The 12141-nt window shown below is 57.4% G+C and overlaps 1 protein-coding gene across 2 annotated transcripts; it reads right to left on the bottom strand.

The window, feature by feature from the left end:
• Nucleotides 1–4974: 4974 nt before the first annotated feature.
• GPR142 (G protein-coupled receptor 142) lies at nucleotides 4975–7988 on the bottom strand. Of its 2 annotated transcripts, none has more exons than XM_058703268.1 (3): nucleotides 7843–7988; nucleotides 6837–6995; nucleotides 4975–5792 (listed from the first exon to the last, which is right to left on the bottom strand). In XM_058703268.1, the coding sequence occupies exons 2-3, from the start codon at nucleotides 6957–6959 to the stop codon at nucleotides 5058–5060; spliced, it is 858 nt and encodes a 285-aa protein (XP_058559251.1). In that variant the 5' UTR covers nucleotides 6960–6995; nucleotides 7843–7988; the 3' UTR covers nucleotides 4975–5057. The 2 variants fall into 2 exon arrangements, with proteins under 2 accessions (XP_058559251.1, XP_058559250.1); XM_058703267.1 differs by having other exon boundaries at nucleotides 4975–5929.
• Nucleotides 7989–12141: the final 4153 nt, after the last annotated feature.

Here is a 12141-nt window from a genome sequence, read left to right on the forward strand (position 1 = left end):
CCCAGGGCCACTTCAGCAGGTGGTCGAAGGAGCCCTCCCAGCAGCCCTGCCCATCAATCCCAGCCTTGTTCCCCAACAATCCTCCCACGTCCCTGGGAGACTGGGTCACTCTGTCCTCCCACAGAAAAAGAGCAACGCCCTCCCCACCGGGGCCTTGAAAGCCCTCCATGAGACCACAGCCTCCCATTCCAAACCAACTCACACATCCCTGCCCCCTTCAACTAGAGGACCCTCTCCCCTTCCACTCTCCCATCCCCACAGCACCCACTCACCCACCCCCAGCCTCCGAGAGGTGCTGAGGGAATCAGGGGCTGCAGTTCCCCCGGGGCATCTTGGCATTCCTAGCCCTGCCTGCTAAATATACATCTAGGCAAGTCCCGGAAGGAAACACCACAGACCAGTTAACTCTTTCACCTCCAGCAGCCACAAGAGGGCAGAGATGGGGTGGTGCCCAAGGAGCCTCTGCCCAGCTTAGCTGGAGGGCGGGAGAACGTCCCCTCACTGCAGCCAGAGGGATGGGATCTTAGAGCCAGGCTCCAGGGGGACCTATAGGAAGGAAACCACCCGTGCCTTCACCGCCCCCTCACGCTCCTGCCCAGAAGGCGATAAAGGAGGGCGGGGATGGGGGGCTCTTTGCTCAAATCTCATGGTGGCTTGGGGCTAAGTCAGGCCCTAACCCACTCAGCTCTCCTTTTACAGAGAAGATGAGGGAGTGCATGGCAGGAAGCCCACCTTCTCCCCGGCACAGGGGCTAGGGGGTCCCCCTTCCAGGCTACTTGAACAGAGAGGTGTGAAGGCCTGGGAGTGGCCCCAGAGAGGCAGTGGGAGTCCCGTGGAAGGCTGGCCCTGGATCAGCCTCCACCTTCCCTTCTTCCCTAAATGGTGGTCAAACACCCCAGCATGGCACCCTCAGCCTAGGTCTGCCTTTCCACCTGCACCCGAGCCTCACCAGGCCGTCCTAGCTAGGAATGGGGGGCTGCAGGCTGGCGAGCTCAGTGGGGTGGGGACTAAGGTGGGCCGGCCATAGACTCTCCCTCCTGCTTTGTGGCCAGAGGAGGAGCTCTGGAGCAGCTCTAGGGAAGGTTCCAGCCATGGATGGAACCACCCCGGGTCCCACCTCTGCTTATGACTCATGGCGGGGTTTGGCAGTCTCCCTCCCTCCTCACCTCCCCGGCCCCTTTCCCTCCATCCTTGTCATGTGGGGCCACTGCCAAGGCTCAAACTCCCTTGGATGTCCAAGTGGTTGCCACCAGCCAGGACCCACTGGCCAGGGGGTGGGTCCAGGTGGAACTGGACTAGGGTGGGGTGGGTGGGACCCCAGAGGCACTGATCAAGGCCCTGGGGCTCTGAACTCAGGCAAGCTCTCCCTGCCCCACCCCCCTCCCCCCAGCGGAGAAGGCAGTTCTGCTGAATCTGAGGCCAGCGGGAGGGGCTGGCTGGACCCTGCCATGGAGGGTGGAGGGAGGAGGCCAATGAAAGGGCCCTTCACACAGTGCCACGCACAGGAAGCCATCCCAGCCTCCAGAATGATCTGAGAAAACTACAGTGACCCGTGGGCTGCCTGGACTAACCAACCCCAGCGTGGCAGCTGGCGTGGCTTCAGGGTGGAGGAGAGTGACAAGGGGAACAGCTGGTCCCTCCCACCCCACCACTCCTTGCTGGCTCTGGGCCCCAAGGCAGGCGCGCTTTCCTTGCAGTATCTTGGCTCTTCCTCTAAATCTGATTTCAAGCCCTGCCTGAGGGTTTCCATCCAGCCGGTCCTGCAGCGCCCCCTGCTGTCTGAGTCCGTAGCGACAGGCAAATGTTCCTCCCCGGAACTCTAGCTTCACCTTTGACAACGGAGGCAGGCATGGGGAAAGCCCCCACCCCCAAGACTCCCGTGTCCCAGACCATCACTTGTTCCTGCCGGCACGTCTACAACCTGGCCGACCAAAGGGCTCAAGGCTTAATTCAGTAAGTCTTGCTCTCTGGGGGGGCCCCTCCCCAGCCTGGTTGCCAAAAACAGCAGGTCCTCCAAGAAGCCTCTCTCCTTGCTCCCAATCCCCACCCCGGGAGGACAAGGACAGCCGTGCTCCCCATTTACCCAACCAGCGGGTCTCTTTTTTTGGATGGAAAGACAAAGGGGAAAGGGCAGTGGAGCCCTTCAAGGGGAAAGCTCCAGGGTGCCGGAAATGAATCCGCAGAGGCAGCGCAGGGGCTGGGGGAGCGAGCGTGCCCAGGGAGTCCCGGGTGCTGACACCCACGTGGGAGAACCCGGCAAGCGAGTGCAGGTAGCAGGGAATGGTGGGCTATGCTGGAAAGCTGTGCAAGCATCTGAGCCCTGGAGACAGGACAGGAAGTTCTGTTGGCCACAGGAGCGACAAAGGGGACCCAGGAAACCTGGGCCACAGCACATGTGCTCTCCTGCCTGAGAACCAGGGAAAAGGGTGGGGGGCAGCGTCTCAATCAAGAGTAGGAATCTAAGGAGAGCTTTTCTGAACTAAAAGGTACTCTCAGGGGCGCCTGGGTGGCTCAGTCGGTTGGGCGGCCGACTTTGGCTCAGGTCATGATCTCACGGTTTGTGGGTTCGAGCCCTGCATCGGGCTCTGGGCTGACGGCTCGGAGCCTGGAACCCGCTTCGGATTCTGTGTCTTCCTCTCTCTCTTCCCCTCCCCTGCTCACGCTGTGTCTCTTTCTCTCAAAAATAAATAAACATTAAAAAATGTGTGGAATTGAAACGATCTACAGCCGACTCCGGGAGACGAAGGTATTTCCGCGGACGGGTTGGCGAAGAAGAGAAAGGGGGGCACCTCACCACTGCCAGGAGCCGGTGAGAGTTGATAATCAAGATGCACAAAGGAAGTTGCGTAACAATACTTCCATTTACATTTCCGCGAAGGGCTCTTGGTTTTGTTAAAGGTTACAAACGTGGTTAAAAGGGACTGTTGTCTAATACATCTTATTCGGAAAATATGACAGTGGGTCCCAAATCCGGTAAGTCCAGGACCAAGAAGTTATGTGATGCAAAGCATCCCTGACGCTGCCCTTCTCCTAATCTGCTGCACCCGGGAGGAGCAGGAACAGGACCAGGAATCCGCAGCCGGTCTCGTCACCAGCCGAGGGCCCTGAGCCACATCCTTTAACCTCCCCGTGCTCCCGCTTCCTCAGTCTGTTAAGACGGTTACCACTCAGGGGCCATTCGGAAAAACTGATGTTGCCCCCCTCCCCGTGGGTACACCTGGGGTCGTGTGAATATTAACACCCTGGTGGGGCGCCTGGGTGGCTCAGTCGGTTCAGCATCCAACTTCGGCTCAGGTCATAATCTCACAGTCAGCGCCCAGGAGGCGCTTGCGGGGGAGCCCTCGGTGCCCTATGCGCACCCAGGGGCAGCCCGGGCCGTGCTGTGCCAGCAGTGGTGGAGCTTGTGGGTCCCCACTCATCTCTCTGAAGGACCACTCATCTCTCGTGGGACCAGAGGTGTCAGAATTCAGAGGGACCAGAATTCAGAACTTTTCAGAACAGAGAAAGATCATGCGTGGCCTGTCCTCCTCTGCGTTGGGTGTAACCACACCCCCAGAGAGTCTGCAGGGAACCCCGGCATCAACACCCCATCACCCTGCGTCAGGTCAGGTCAGGTCAGGTCAGGTTTTGCCACCAAATGTGTCTGGGGCGCCTGGGGGGCTCGGCTGGTGGAGCGTCCAACTTCGGCTCAGGTCATGATCTCGCGGTTCGTGAGTTCGAGCCCCACGTTGGGCTCTGTGTTGACAGCTCAGAGCCTGGAGCCTGCTTCAGATTCTGTGACTCCCTCTCTCTCTGCCCCTGCCCCGTGGGTGCTCTCTCTCTCTCAAAAGTAGATAAATAAACTTAAAAAAATAGAATTACGGATAAAGTTTAGAATTAGGGATAAAAGCTGAAGAGCCTGCCTTTTTCCCCTTTGGGTGTGGCTGAGAGTCCCCTCCTGGACACTTGTTCTGGGGAGAAGAGGAAAGAGGGAAAGTTGAGCATTTATTCTGCACTGATGGCATGCATTTCTGGCTCTTTCGCCTCGGCCACGCCACTAAGGGGTTGAGTGCAGGCGGGCCCCAGCCTGGACCTCCCATTCAGGGGAAAGGTCAGCTCAGCCAGACTGACTAGAAAGCAGAAAGCAGCCGCTAATGTGTTTACCAAAAGCCTGGAGCAGGTGGGAGGTGCATCTGCTAATCTCTCCCAGCTGCCTTTCCCAGAGCCCAGGAGAGGCTGGGAGGGGCGGGCAGAGCCCCAGGGACCCAATCCCCTGGGCCATCTCCTCCCTCCCCATAATGGAGAAAGAGGCCTTCCTCCAAGTGGAATGGGTTAGATCCTCCCTTCCCATCCTCCTGCCCCTGGGCTGAGAGGGCACTTCCTTTCTCATCACCAACAATGAAAACCCTAGGCTATTCTGGGCCCCTGAATCTATTCTGGCTCCAGGGCAGGGAGTTGAGTGGAATCCAACCAGGATGCTTGAGACTCAAGGGGTTCTGTCGCCCCAGGGCTGGGACATCTAATCTGCTTTAAGATCATCCCCTTTCCCAAGCAAAACATTTGGTTCCCCCAGCCAGAATATGCTGGAATCCTGCAGATAACTTCCTTCCACCCTGGCCACTGGAAGCCAGAGAAGTGATTGACTCGGGGAGGGAGATATAGGCTCTGGGGGAGAGGGGTGGGGGTGGTGGTGGCTGGAAACCATTCATACTTGTCTGTCCATCCGTCCATCCATCCATCCATCCATCTTGCCTTTCATTCACTCATCCAATCAATGTCAATCTAGCCTTCATAACGTGCCAGGTGAAATGTCCCTTACAAAGGAATGAATGCCAAGGCAGCTGACACTATCAGCCTGTGCCTGGCAGAGCCCTCTCCTTGTCCCAAGAAGTGAGAGTTGCTGGTGAAGCTAATGGGAAAGCTGGAAAAATTGTACCCCCCTGCACCCGGGGAGCTGCCCTCACAGGAAGGAGCCTTAGTTGCAAAGGCTAGGGTGTCACAGTTTTGTGGGCACACCACAAAGGCAGCAGTATATCTGGCCCTGAGCCACACCCGAGCACCCTGGCTGGGCCCCTCCTCTACAATTCTGCCCCTTTGGGAATTCCCGGGGGCTTTAGCACAGGTTCCACCACCATGCCCTCTGGCTGTGACCCCAGGATGCAGGGCACGTGGGCATCATGGATGACCTCTCGGATGGTGGCCCGGAAAGTCTTGCTGACAAAGCAGTAGAGGCTGAAGTTGACTGCTGTGTTGAGCATGGCCGCCATGTTGGCCACATCCAAGGCCAGGTGGACCCTCCAGTCCCGGTGGACAGGGGCCACATACAGGTGGTAGAGCATGACAAAGATCCGGGGTGCCCAAAGGAGGGTGAAGAGCGTGGTGACGCCCAGGAGGATAGCTGTACCCTTGCCCACCCGGGGCCGCAGCCCACTCTGGCTCCTCCTCCGCAGCCGGCAGATGATGGCCGAGTTGGTGACCAGGAAAACGCCACAAGGGATGAAGTAGACGATGAGACAGTGAGCCCACTTGAGCGCCTCATCCATCATGCTGGGGGGGTCCGCGTCCCTCCACACATCCAGCCACCAGTAGAAGGGGATGCCGGTCAGCAGGGCAGCACCGAGGACAGCGACGATGGCTCGGCGGGTCCGGCCTGGGGATGAGGCGGCCCGGTGGTGCAGGGGATGGCACAGGGCGCTGTACCGGTCGACCGTGAGCAGGACAGCAATCCAGACGGAGGCATGGTTGGCAGCAAACTCCAGGATGTTGGCCGTGCGCACCACAGCCCGGGGCACCTCCCGGGCCAGCACGGCGCCCTGCAGGAGGAAACCCACGAACACGATGACCACCTGGGTGACGATATCCGAGACTGTGAGCGCCAGAAGGTAGTAGTAGGAGGGTTTCCTGGTCCTGGCGGCCAGCCGGGCCAAGGCCACTGTGGTCAGGAGGTTGACTGATGGCGACAGAGGTCACAGGGGGCAGAGGACAGAGGTGTTAGAAGGGCTACTAAGACCATGTTTCCAAGGTGTTATTATTATCTCCCTCTCCACCTGCCTGCTTGCCCAGACTTCCTTTTTCCTCTTTCCGGGTCCTTCTTAAAACTCACTTTAGGGCACCTGGGTGGCTCAGTCGGTTAAGTGTCTGACTCTTGATCTTGGCTCGGGTCATGATCTCATGGTTCATGAGTTCGAGCCCCACATCGGGCTGTGTGCTGACAGCAGAGTCTGCCTGGGATTCTCTCTCTCTCTCTCCCTCTCTCTTTCTGTCCCTCCTGTGCTTGTGCTCTAGGTCTCTCTCAAAATACATAAACTAAAAACAAAACAAAGTAAAACCTCACTTTATCAGAGAGGCTAACCAGATCAGTCCTGCCCTATCCATCCATACACCACGGCCCATTGACTTCACCCCAGGGCAAGGCCTCTGCCTTCCACACAGGCAGGGGTGGGTAATTCCCCAAGGTGGAGACCTCCTGTTCTTTCTTACATCCACTTCCCTACCTGCCCCCCGCTTTGCTGCTCTCAGAAGCGGTGGAAGGCACGGGAAGCTTTTGACTGAGTTGAGGGCAGTCCTACATGAACTTAGTCATCCTACAGCAGTGCCCACTCCTGGGTACAGAAAAGACTGTCCCTTCTGGTGAAACCTTGGCTTTAGCCATTAAGCACCCCAAATCCTGGCCCTTCATTTTTTAGTCCCCACTGTGCTTTGCTCCCCAACGAGCCAAATCACCATATAGAGTCAAAGGGTATCCTGAGAGTCTATGATCCTGGGTCTCAGGGGTACGCACAGAGGATGGGTACTCATCGAAGGAGGAGCCCCATTTCTGCCCACCCCCAACTTCCAGACCCCAGCTTCCCACTCACCAGGCAGCCCCAGGCCCAGCAGGATGCTGTAGTAGATGACAGGGATGACACCAGCCACACATGGGGACCTCTCCGGGATTTCTGGCCAATGGCCTTCCAACTCCTGGCTTGGCCCACTGCCATTGGCTGGGGGCCCCAGGGCGGCTTGAGGCTGGCCAGCTAGGGAGGGTGGAAGGATGAAGTTAGAGCCTTAGATTTCTCTCTGCAGCCTGACCCCGACCCTGAGATCTTTATTCACCCCTACTCTGTGCAGACGCCCCCAGCTAGGCCCAGCCAAATGGCAATCCCAATTGCCAGGCCCATCCCACCCCACCCCTTGGTGGCCTGGCTCCCCCATTAGAGGGAAGAAGTCCTCCATGGCGTTTCTTGCTCCCATGGATGCTGTTTCTCGATTGCATGTCTCAAGGTGCATTTCCTGCCTGGAAGGCAGGGCCCAGGAACAGGCTGTGCGGCACAGAAGGGTGGGGGTGGGGCACCTTTTGAAAATACACGTTCCAGGGCCTCGCTGCTGGGGGTCTGAGCCAGGGGGTCGGGAGTGGGGCTCAGGCAGCTGTAATTCTAGTGAGCACCCTGGGTGATTCTCATTGACGGTGACTCAACAGCCACACCCCTCCCACCACCAAGGAGTGACATTACTGGAAGGAGCAGCCCCCATCATAGGCTGGCACTATTGGAGTTGGGGCGGCCCTAGTTTCCAGATGGGGAAACTGAGTCCAGAGGAGTAAGGTGACCACATAGTCTGGTCCTTGCTCCCCTCAGCCCACACTGTAGGTCTTTAGGTTTCATGGTCCAGCTTTTGATTTCCTATGGAGGCACCCCTCCAGTGGTTCCCCCCCCCACAACCCCCGCCTCCCCTCCCACTACCCCTCCCCTGCAGCTAAACCTAGTTTCCCCGCCTACCACACTCAGTGCGTTTTGGATCAGCTTCAAGCTTCTAGATTCCTCACCTGTTCTTCACCTGCCGGCCACTGTCCTCTCCCTTCCCGGCCTGTTCTGGATACTTTACCTGCCTCTCGCCCCTCAAGCGTCATGCTCCTGGGTCCTGAGTCCTATGTCACCTCGTGGATTTTGGCGGGGGGATCCCCGCAGCTTCCGGCATGGCCAGCTTTCCAAGGGGTGGTTTGTCCCACGGTTCTTCCTGCGGCACTGAGACCTAGCTGGTCAATACAGAGAGGTCGGTGGTGGGAGGAGGGAGGAGGAGGAAGGAAAGGGTGGGGCTGAGGCTCTGGGGGTGGGGGGAGGGAATGAGTCTATACAGTGGATGCCTCTGAGAGCAAACTGGGAACCCCCAGGGTGCAGGCAGGGAAGGGGTCAGGCTGGGAAGGAGGCCTTGAGGAGGGGGCTGGATTGGGGCTCTAGATAGGCTGCCTCATGGTCCATGGCACTCTGGGGCCGGGGGAGGGGGGCGGTGAGGATTTCAGGGCAGAAGGAAGGATTCCATCTTCAGGGCTGGGGGGACCGCTACAGGGCAGGAAGGGGTGAAGCCACCACGGGCAGGGCCCAGATCTAGAAAGGGGCCTTATGGGCCCCGTTTGAAGGGGTCAGTCCAGCAGCGACAGCAGGCAGTGGGACCAGGAAGAGGCTGTCTGGGGGCCACTGGCCTGGAAGGATGGCAGGAAGCCGTGTGCAGTGATGACAGTGGCCACTCAGGGAAACCCAGACCCAGTGGCCCCCACAAGCTGTTGTTTTTCCAGCCTCGGTGAAACAGATCATCCCGCCCCACCCCCGCCCCACCCCCGCCCCAGGAATATCAGTCACTGGCAAACAAACACCAGCAGGTGCAGCGAGCGCTCTGGAGAGGCTGGAATCTGTGCCCACGGGCTCCCCCCGGCCACCCCCTTCGGGTAGTGACCAGTGCAGCCCCGGGTGGGCACCAGGGACAAACGTGTGCATTGACAGAGAGGAGAGCTGAGGCCCAGCCTGGAATCACTTCCCCTGCCCGCCTCTGGGAATGCAGCGGTGCTGGCTTCTGGGCTTCCTAAGTTAGCTCCCACATCTGGGGCTGAGAGGCCACCTGGACCCTTGTCCCCACTTCTACCTTCACATCCACTCTGGGCTATCACAGCGGACTTGCTGCCCCCTGGTGGCCGTGTCCTGACCCTGCAGGCCTCCAGAGAGTCCACTGGCTTCCGCCAGGATCTCTGGGGGGCAAAGCAGGACCAGAGCATGTGCTGCCCACTCAGGTCCCGAGGCCTTGTCCCAGCCCCTAGCTCCAGAGAATGCCAGAAGCACAGATAGTTCCCTAAGCCACCACCTCCCTGCCCCACGAGGCTATGAGTGAACAAGGAGCTGCTTACAGTCAAGTTGAAAAGACCAAAGACCAACATGTGTGAGGGGCCTTTCATTTATTTTTTTTAATGTTTGTTTATTTTTGAGAAAGAGACAGAGTGCAAGTAGGGGAGGGTCAGAGAGAGAGGGAGACACAGAATCGGAAACAGGCTCCAGGCTCTGAGCTGTCAGCATGGAGCCTGAAGCGGGGCTCGAACTCACGAACCGCGAGACCATGACCTGAGCTGAAGTCAGCCGCTCAACTGACTGAGCCCCCCCCACCGGGCGCCCCTGAGCACTTACTCTTGTTCCTACACTTTTCACCCTCATGGCAGCCCCACAGGCTAACTCTGGTGACCTCCGTTTGACACAAGAGGGGCCCGAGGCTCAGAGAAGTTAGGCAACTAGGCTAGGACCACAGAGCCACAAGGTGGCCGGTGGAATTTGAACTCAGGTTTGTTCCTCCCCCAGAGCTGTTCACCTGTCACTCCCTCACCGAGAAGAAATGGCACTGGGGCAGCAAGAGGCCACTGTGAGCTCAGACTTTGTGGAGAGGGGGATGTGGTTCAGACAGAGCACTCAGACAGGGAAGGGCATTGCAGTTCAGGGGAACGGCAAGGTAGCACGTGCTGGGGGCAGGAAAACAATCTGCCACCATGACGGGAGCGCCTGGCTTCCGGGAAGCTTTCAGTAGCTTTAGGGAAAGATTCCTTCTTGTTTATTATTAGTGTGCCCCTCTGAGTACACGGGGGGGGGGGGGGGGGTGTTCTGGAACCTATACTCATGATCCCCTGCTCCCGAGTCTAAGTGTTTAAAGGCATCCTGGCTCCGGAAGGGAGATGTTATAGATGGAAAGGAGTCTGCACTGTAGGTAGAGTTGGGTCTGGGGGCTCATCGCTCTGGGGTTGGGTATTACCCCCATCCAGTGTCTGATCACCCACTCTGCAGATTCAGAAAAATCATCCTGCCCCAAGCTTGCAAGAATTTTCAGTTGCTTTTACAGCCCTTGAGATTCCTTACCCAACAGGTATCATTTCTGTCTGAAACAGCTTCCCAGAAAAGACATCATAGGGTCATGGGAGGAAAAATCAAGCAGAAAAGTGGCATTGGCATCCTGGCTGACCGTGAGATCTCAGACAAGTCACTTAGGTTATAAACACTTTTTGTCTCGGGCAGGAAGTAGCACTTGTCTGGGAATTGTTGTAGCCTGTGAACTCATCAGACTTGCTCTCAAGACATTAAGGAGTTTCCAGATTCACAGAAACCCCGTGGAAAGAAAGTGGAGTGTCTCAGATCCTCTCTCTCGATGGCTGTGCAGGGCAAATGCCCTCCTTTCTCTCTCCTGCTCCCAGATCTCACACGCTACGCACATGCGTGCATGTGTATGCACACACACCACACATACACACGCATGCACACGGCCCAGCAAGTGTCAGACTAAGAAACTGAGGACAGAGAATGGCTGTTTCTGGAAAGTCAGTTCCTTCCTTTCTTTCTTTCTTTCTTTCTTTCTTTCTTTCTTTCTTTCTTTCTTTCCTTCTTCCTTCCTTCCTTCCTTTAAAAATTTTTAAATGTTTATTTATTTTCTGAGAGAGACAGAGACAGAGTGTGAGCGGGAGGGAGGGGCAGAGAGAGAGGGAGACACAGAATCCCAAGCAGGCCCCAGGCTCCGAGCTGTCAGCACAGAACCTGACGTTGGGGCTTGAACCCATGAACTATGTGATCATGACCTGAGCTGAACTCAGACGGTTAATTGACTGAGCCCACCCAGGTGCCCCTGGAAAGCCAGTTCTAAATCATTCAAGGAGGTTTAGGGGCAATGAAGTCAGTAATTGTAGGAGGTGGGGCCTCTCAGAGGTGGGGGGCGGGTCGGAGGTGACTTTTCTGAGTGTTCTTGGTAATCTGGGGCCTCGTGATCCCTGTACCCTTGAAATGGCATCCGTCTAACTCTGGGAGATAAATCTTAGCTTGGGGGTGTGCGTGACAATCACCCAGCATGCTTAGAAAATACAGGTGTCCTGGCTTCTAAGTAGAGCATGGGAGATTCCCACGAACATGGGCTATGCTTCCAGAAAGACAGATGCAGCCTCGGTGAGTCTGGAGTTAAGAAACGTGTTTATGGAAAGCTGGTTTTCTGAGTAGTGGGTTCTCTTACCCTCATCTCCTTATCACCAATAACATTCCTGCCGAAAAGCATTGCCCGTGGAAGCAGGGATGCTCTCAGAGGCCCAGAACCCCATCACACTGAGGATCTGTCTTGCTGGGCCGGGCCGGGGAGGTGGTACAGTCCATGGGAAGGGCAGGCAGGCAGCCAAGGGTTGGTGGATCTGGATGAGGGGAGCCAGGCGTGAAGGTCAGGGCAGCCGGGAGGGGTTTCCGCTGGGCTGGATGGTTCCATCTCTGCCAACCCGGACGAGGCAGGTGCCAGACCCAATTCTTGCTCTCTCTGCGGCGCTGGAGAGGGGGTGGGGCTGTAGGAGTCTCTGTGCTGTGCCAGCCGGGAGCAGAAATCAATGCACGGAGCTGGTGCCTGGGATCCAGACCGCGAGCGAGGGCAGGCTCCACCCCCAGTCAAGGACTCAGCCTTGGAGGAAACTGAGCTGGATCTACTTGGAGCCCCCCCACTTCAGCTCATCAACCCTGAAGGAGTCCCTCCCCGGAAGAGCTGGGCCGGGCCCCACCCGGTTCCCGGAAAGGTGAGGCCTCACAGGACACACGGACACACCCAAAGCCCTTGAGTTCTAGGCCCCACCCTCCGCTCCCTGTTCCTTTGGATTTAGAAGAGCACTCCTGTGCACCAACCCACCCAGCTCTCTGCCTCAGTTTCTCCTACACACGGGTCTGCCGTGTGTCTCCTTGGAACTCTGGGAAGGGAAAAATTACATTTGGAAGTTAGAAGCTGGTAAAAGAAGCCTTCCAAGAGATGAGCCTAGAGACCGAGGCACTCAGGGAAGGTGAATTAAAGGAAGTGACAGGGCAGACAGGTGGCCACCTCAGCATCTCCAGTCCCTATGCTCAGCTTTGTGCCAGTTGGGCC

The sequence above is a fragment of the Neofelis nebulosa genome, chromosome 16 (assembly GCF_028018385.1).
Source record: "Neofelis nebulosa isolate mNeoNeb1 chromosome 16, mNeoNeb1.pri, whole genome shotgun sequence".
NCBI classification, from domain to species: domain Eukaryota; kingdom Metazoa; phylum Chordata; class Mammalia; order Carnivora; family Felidae; genus Neofelis; species Neofelis nebulosa.

Bases quoted from the DNA above. Each gene is read 5' to 3' on its own strand.
- GPR142 (XM_058703267.1), bottom strand. From the start codon at position 7,867: ATGACGCTTGAGGGGCGAGAGGCAG. The intron at 6,996-7,842 runs GTAAAGTATCCA...CACCCTCCCTAG, and splicing joins GCTTGAGGGGCGAGAGGCAG to CTGGCCAGCCTCAAGCCGCC. The intron at 5,930-6,836 runs GTGAGTGGGAAG...TGTCGCCATCAG, and splicing joins GCTGGGCCTGGGGCTGCCTG to TCAACCTCCTGACCACAGTG.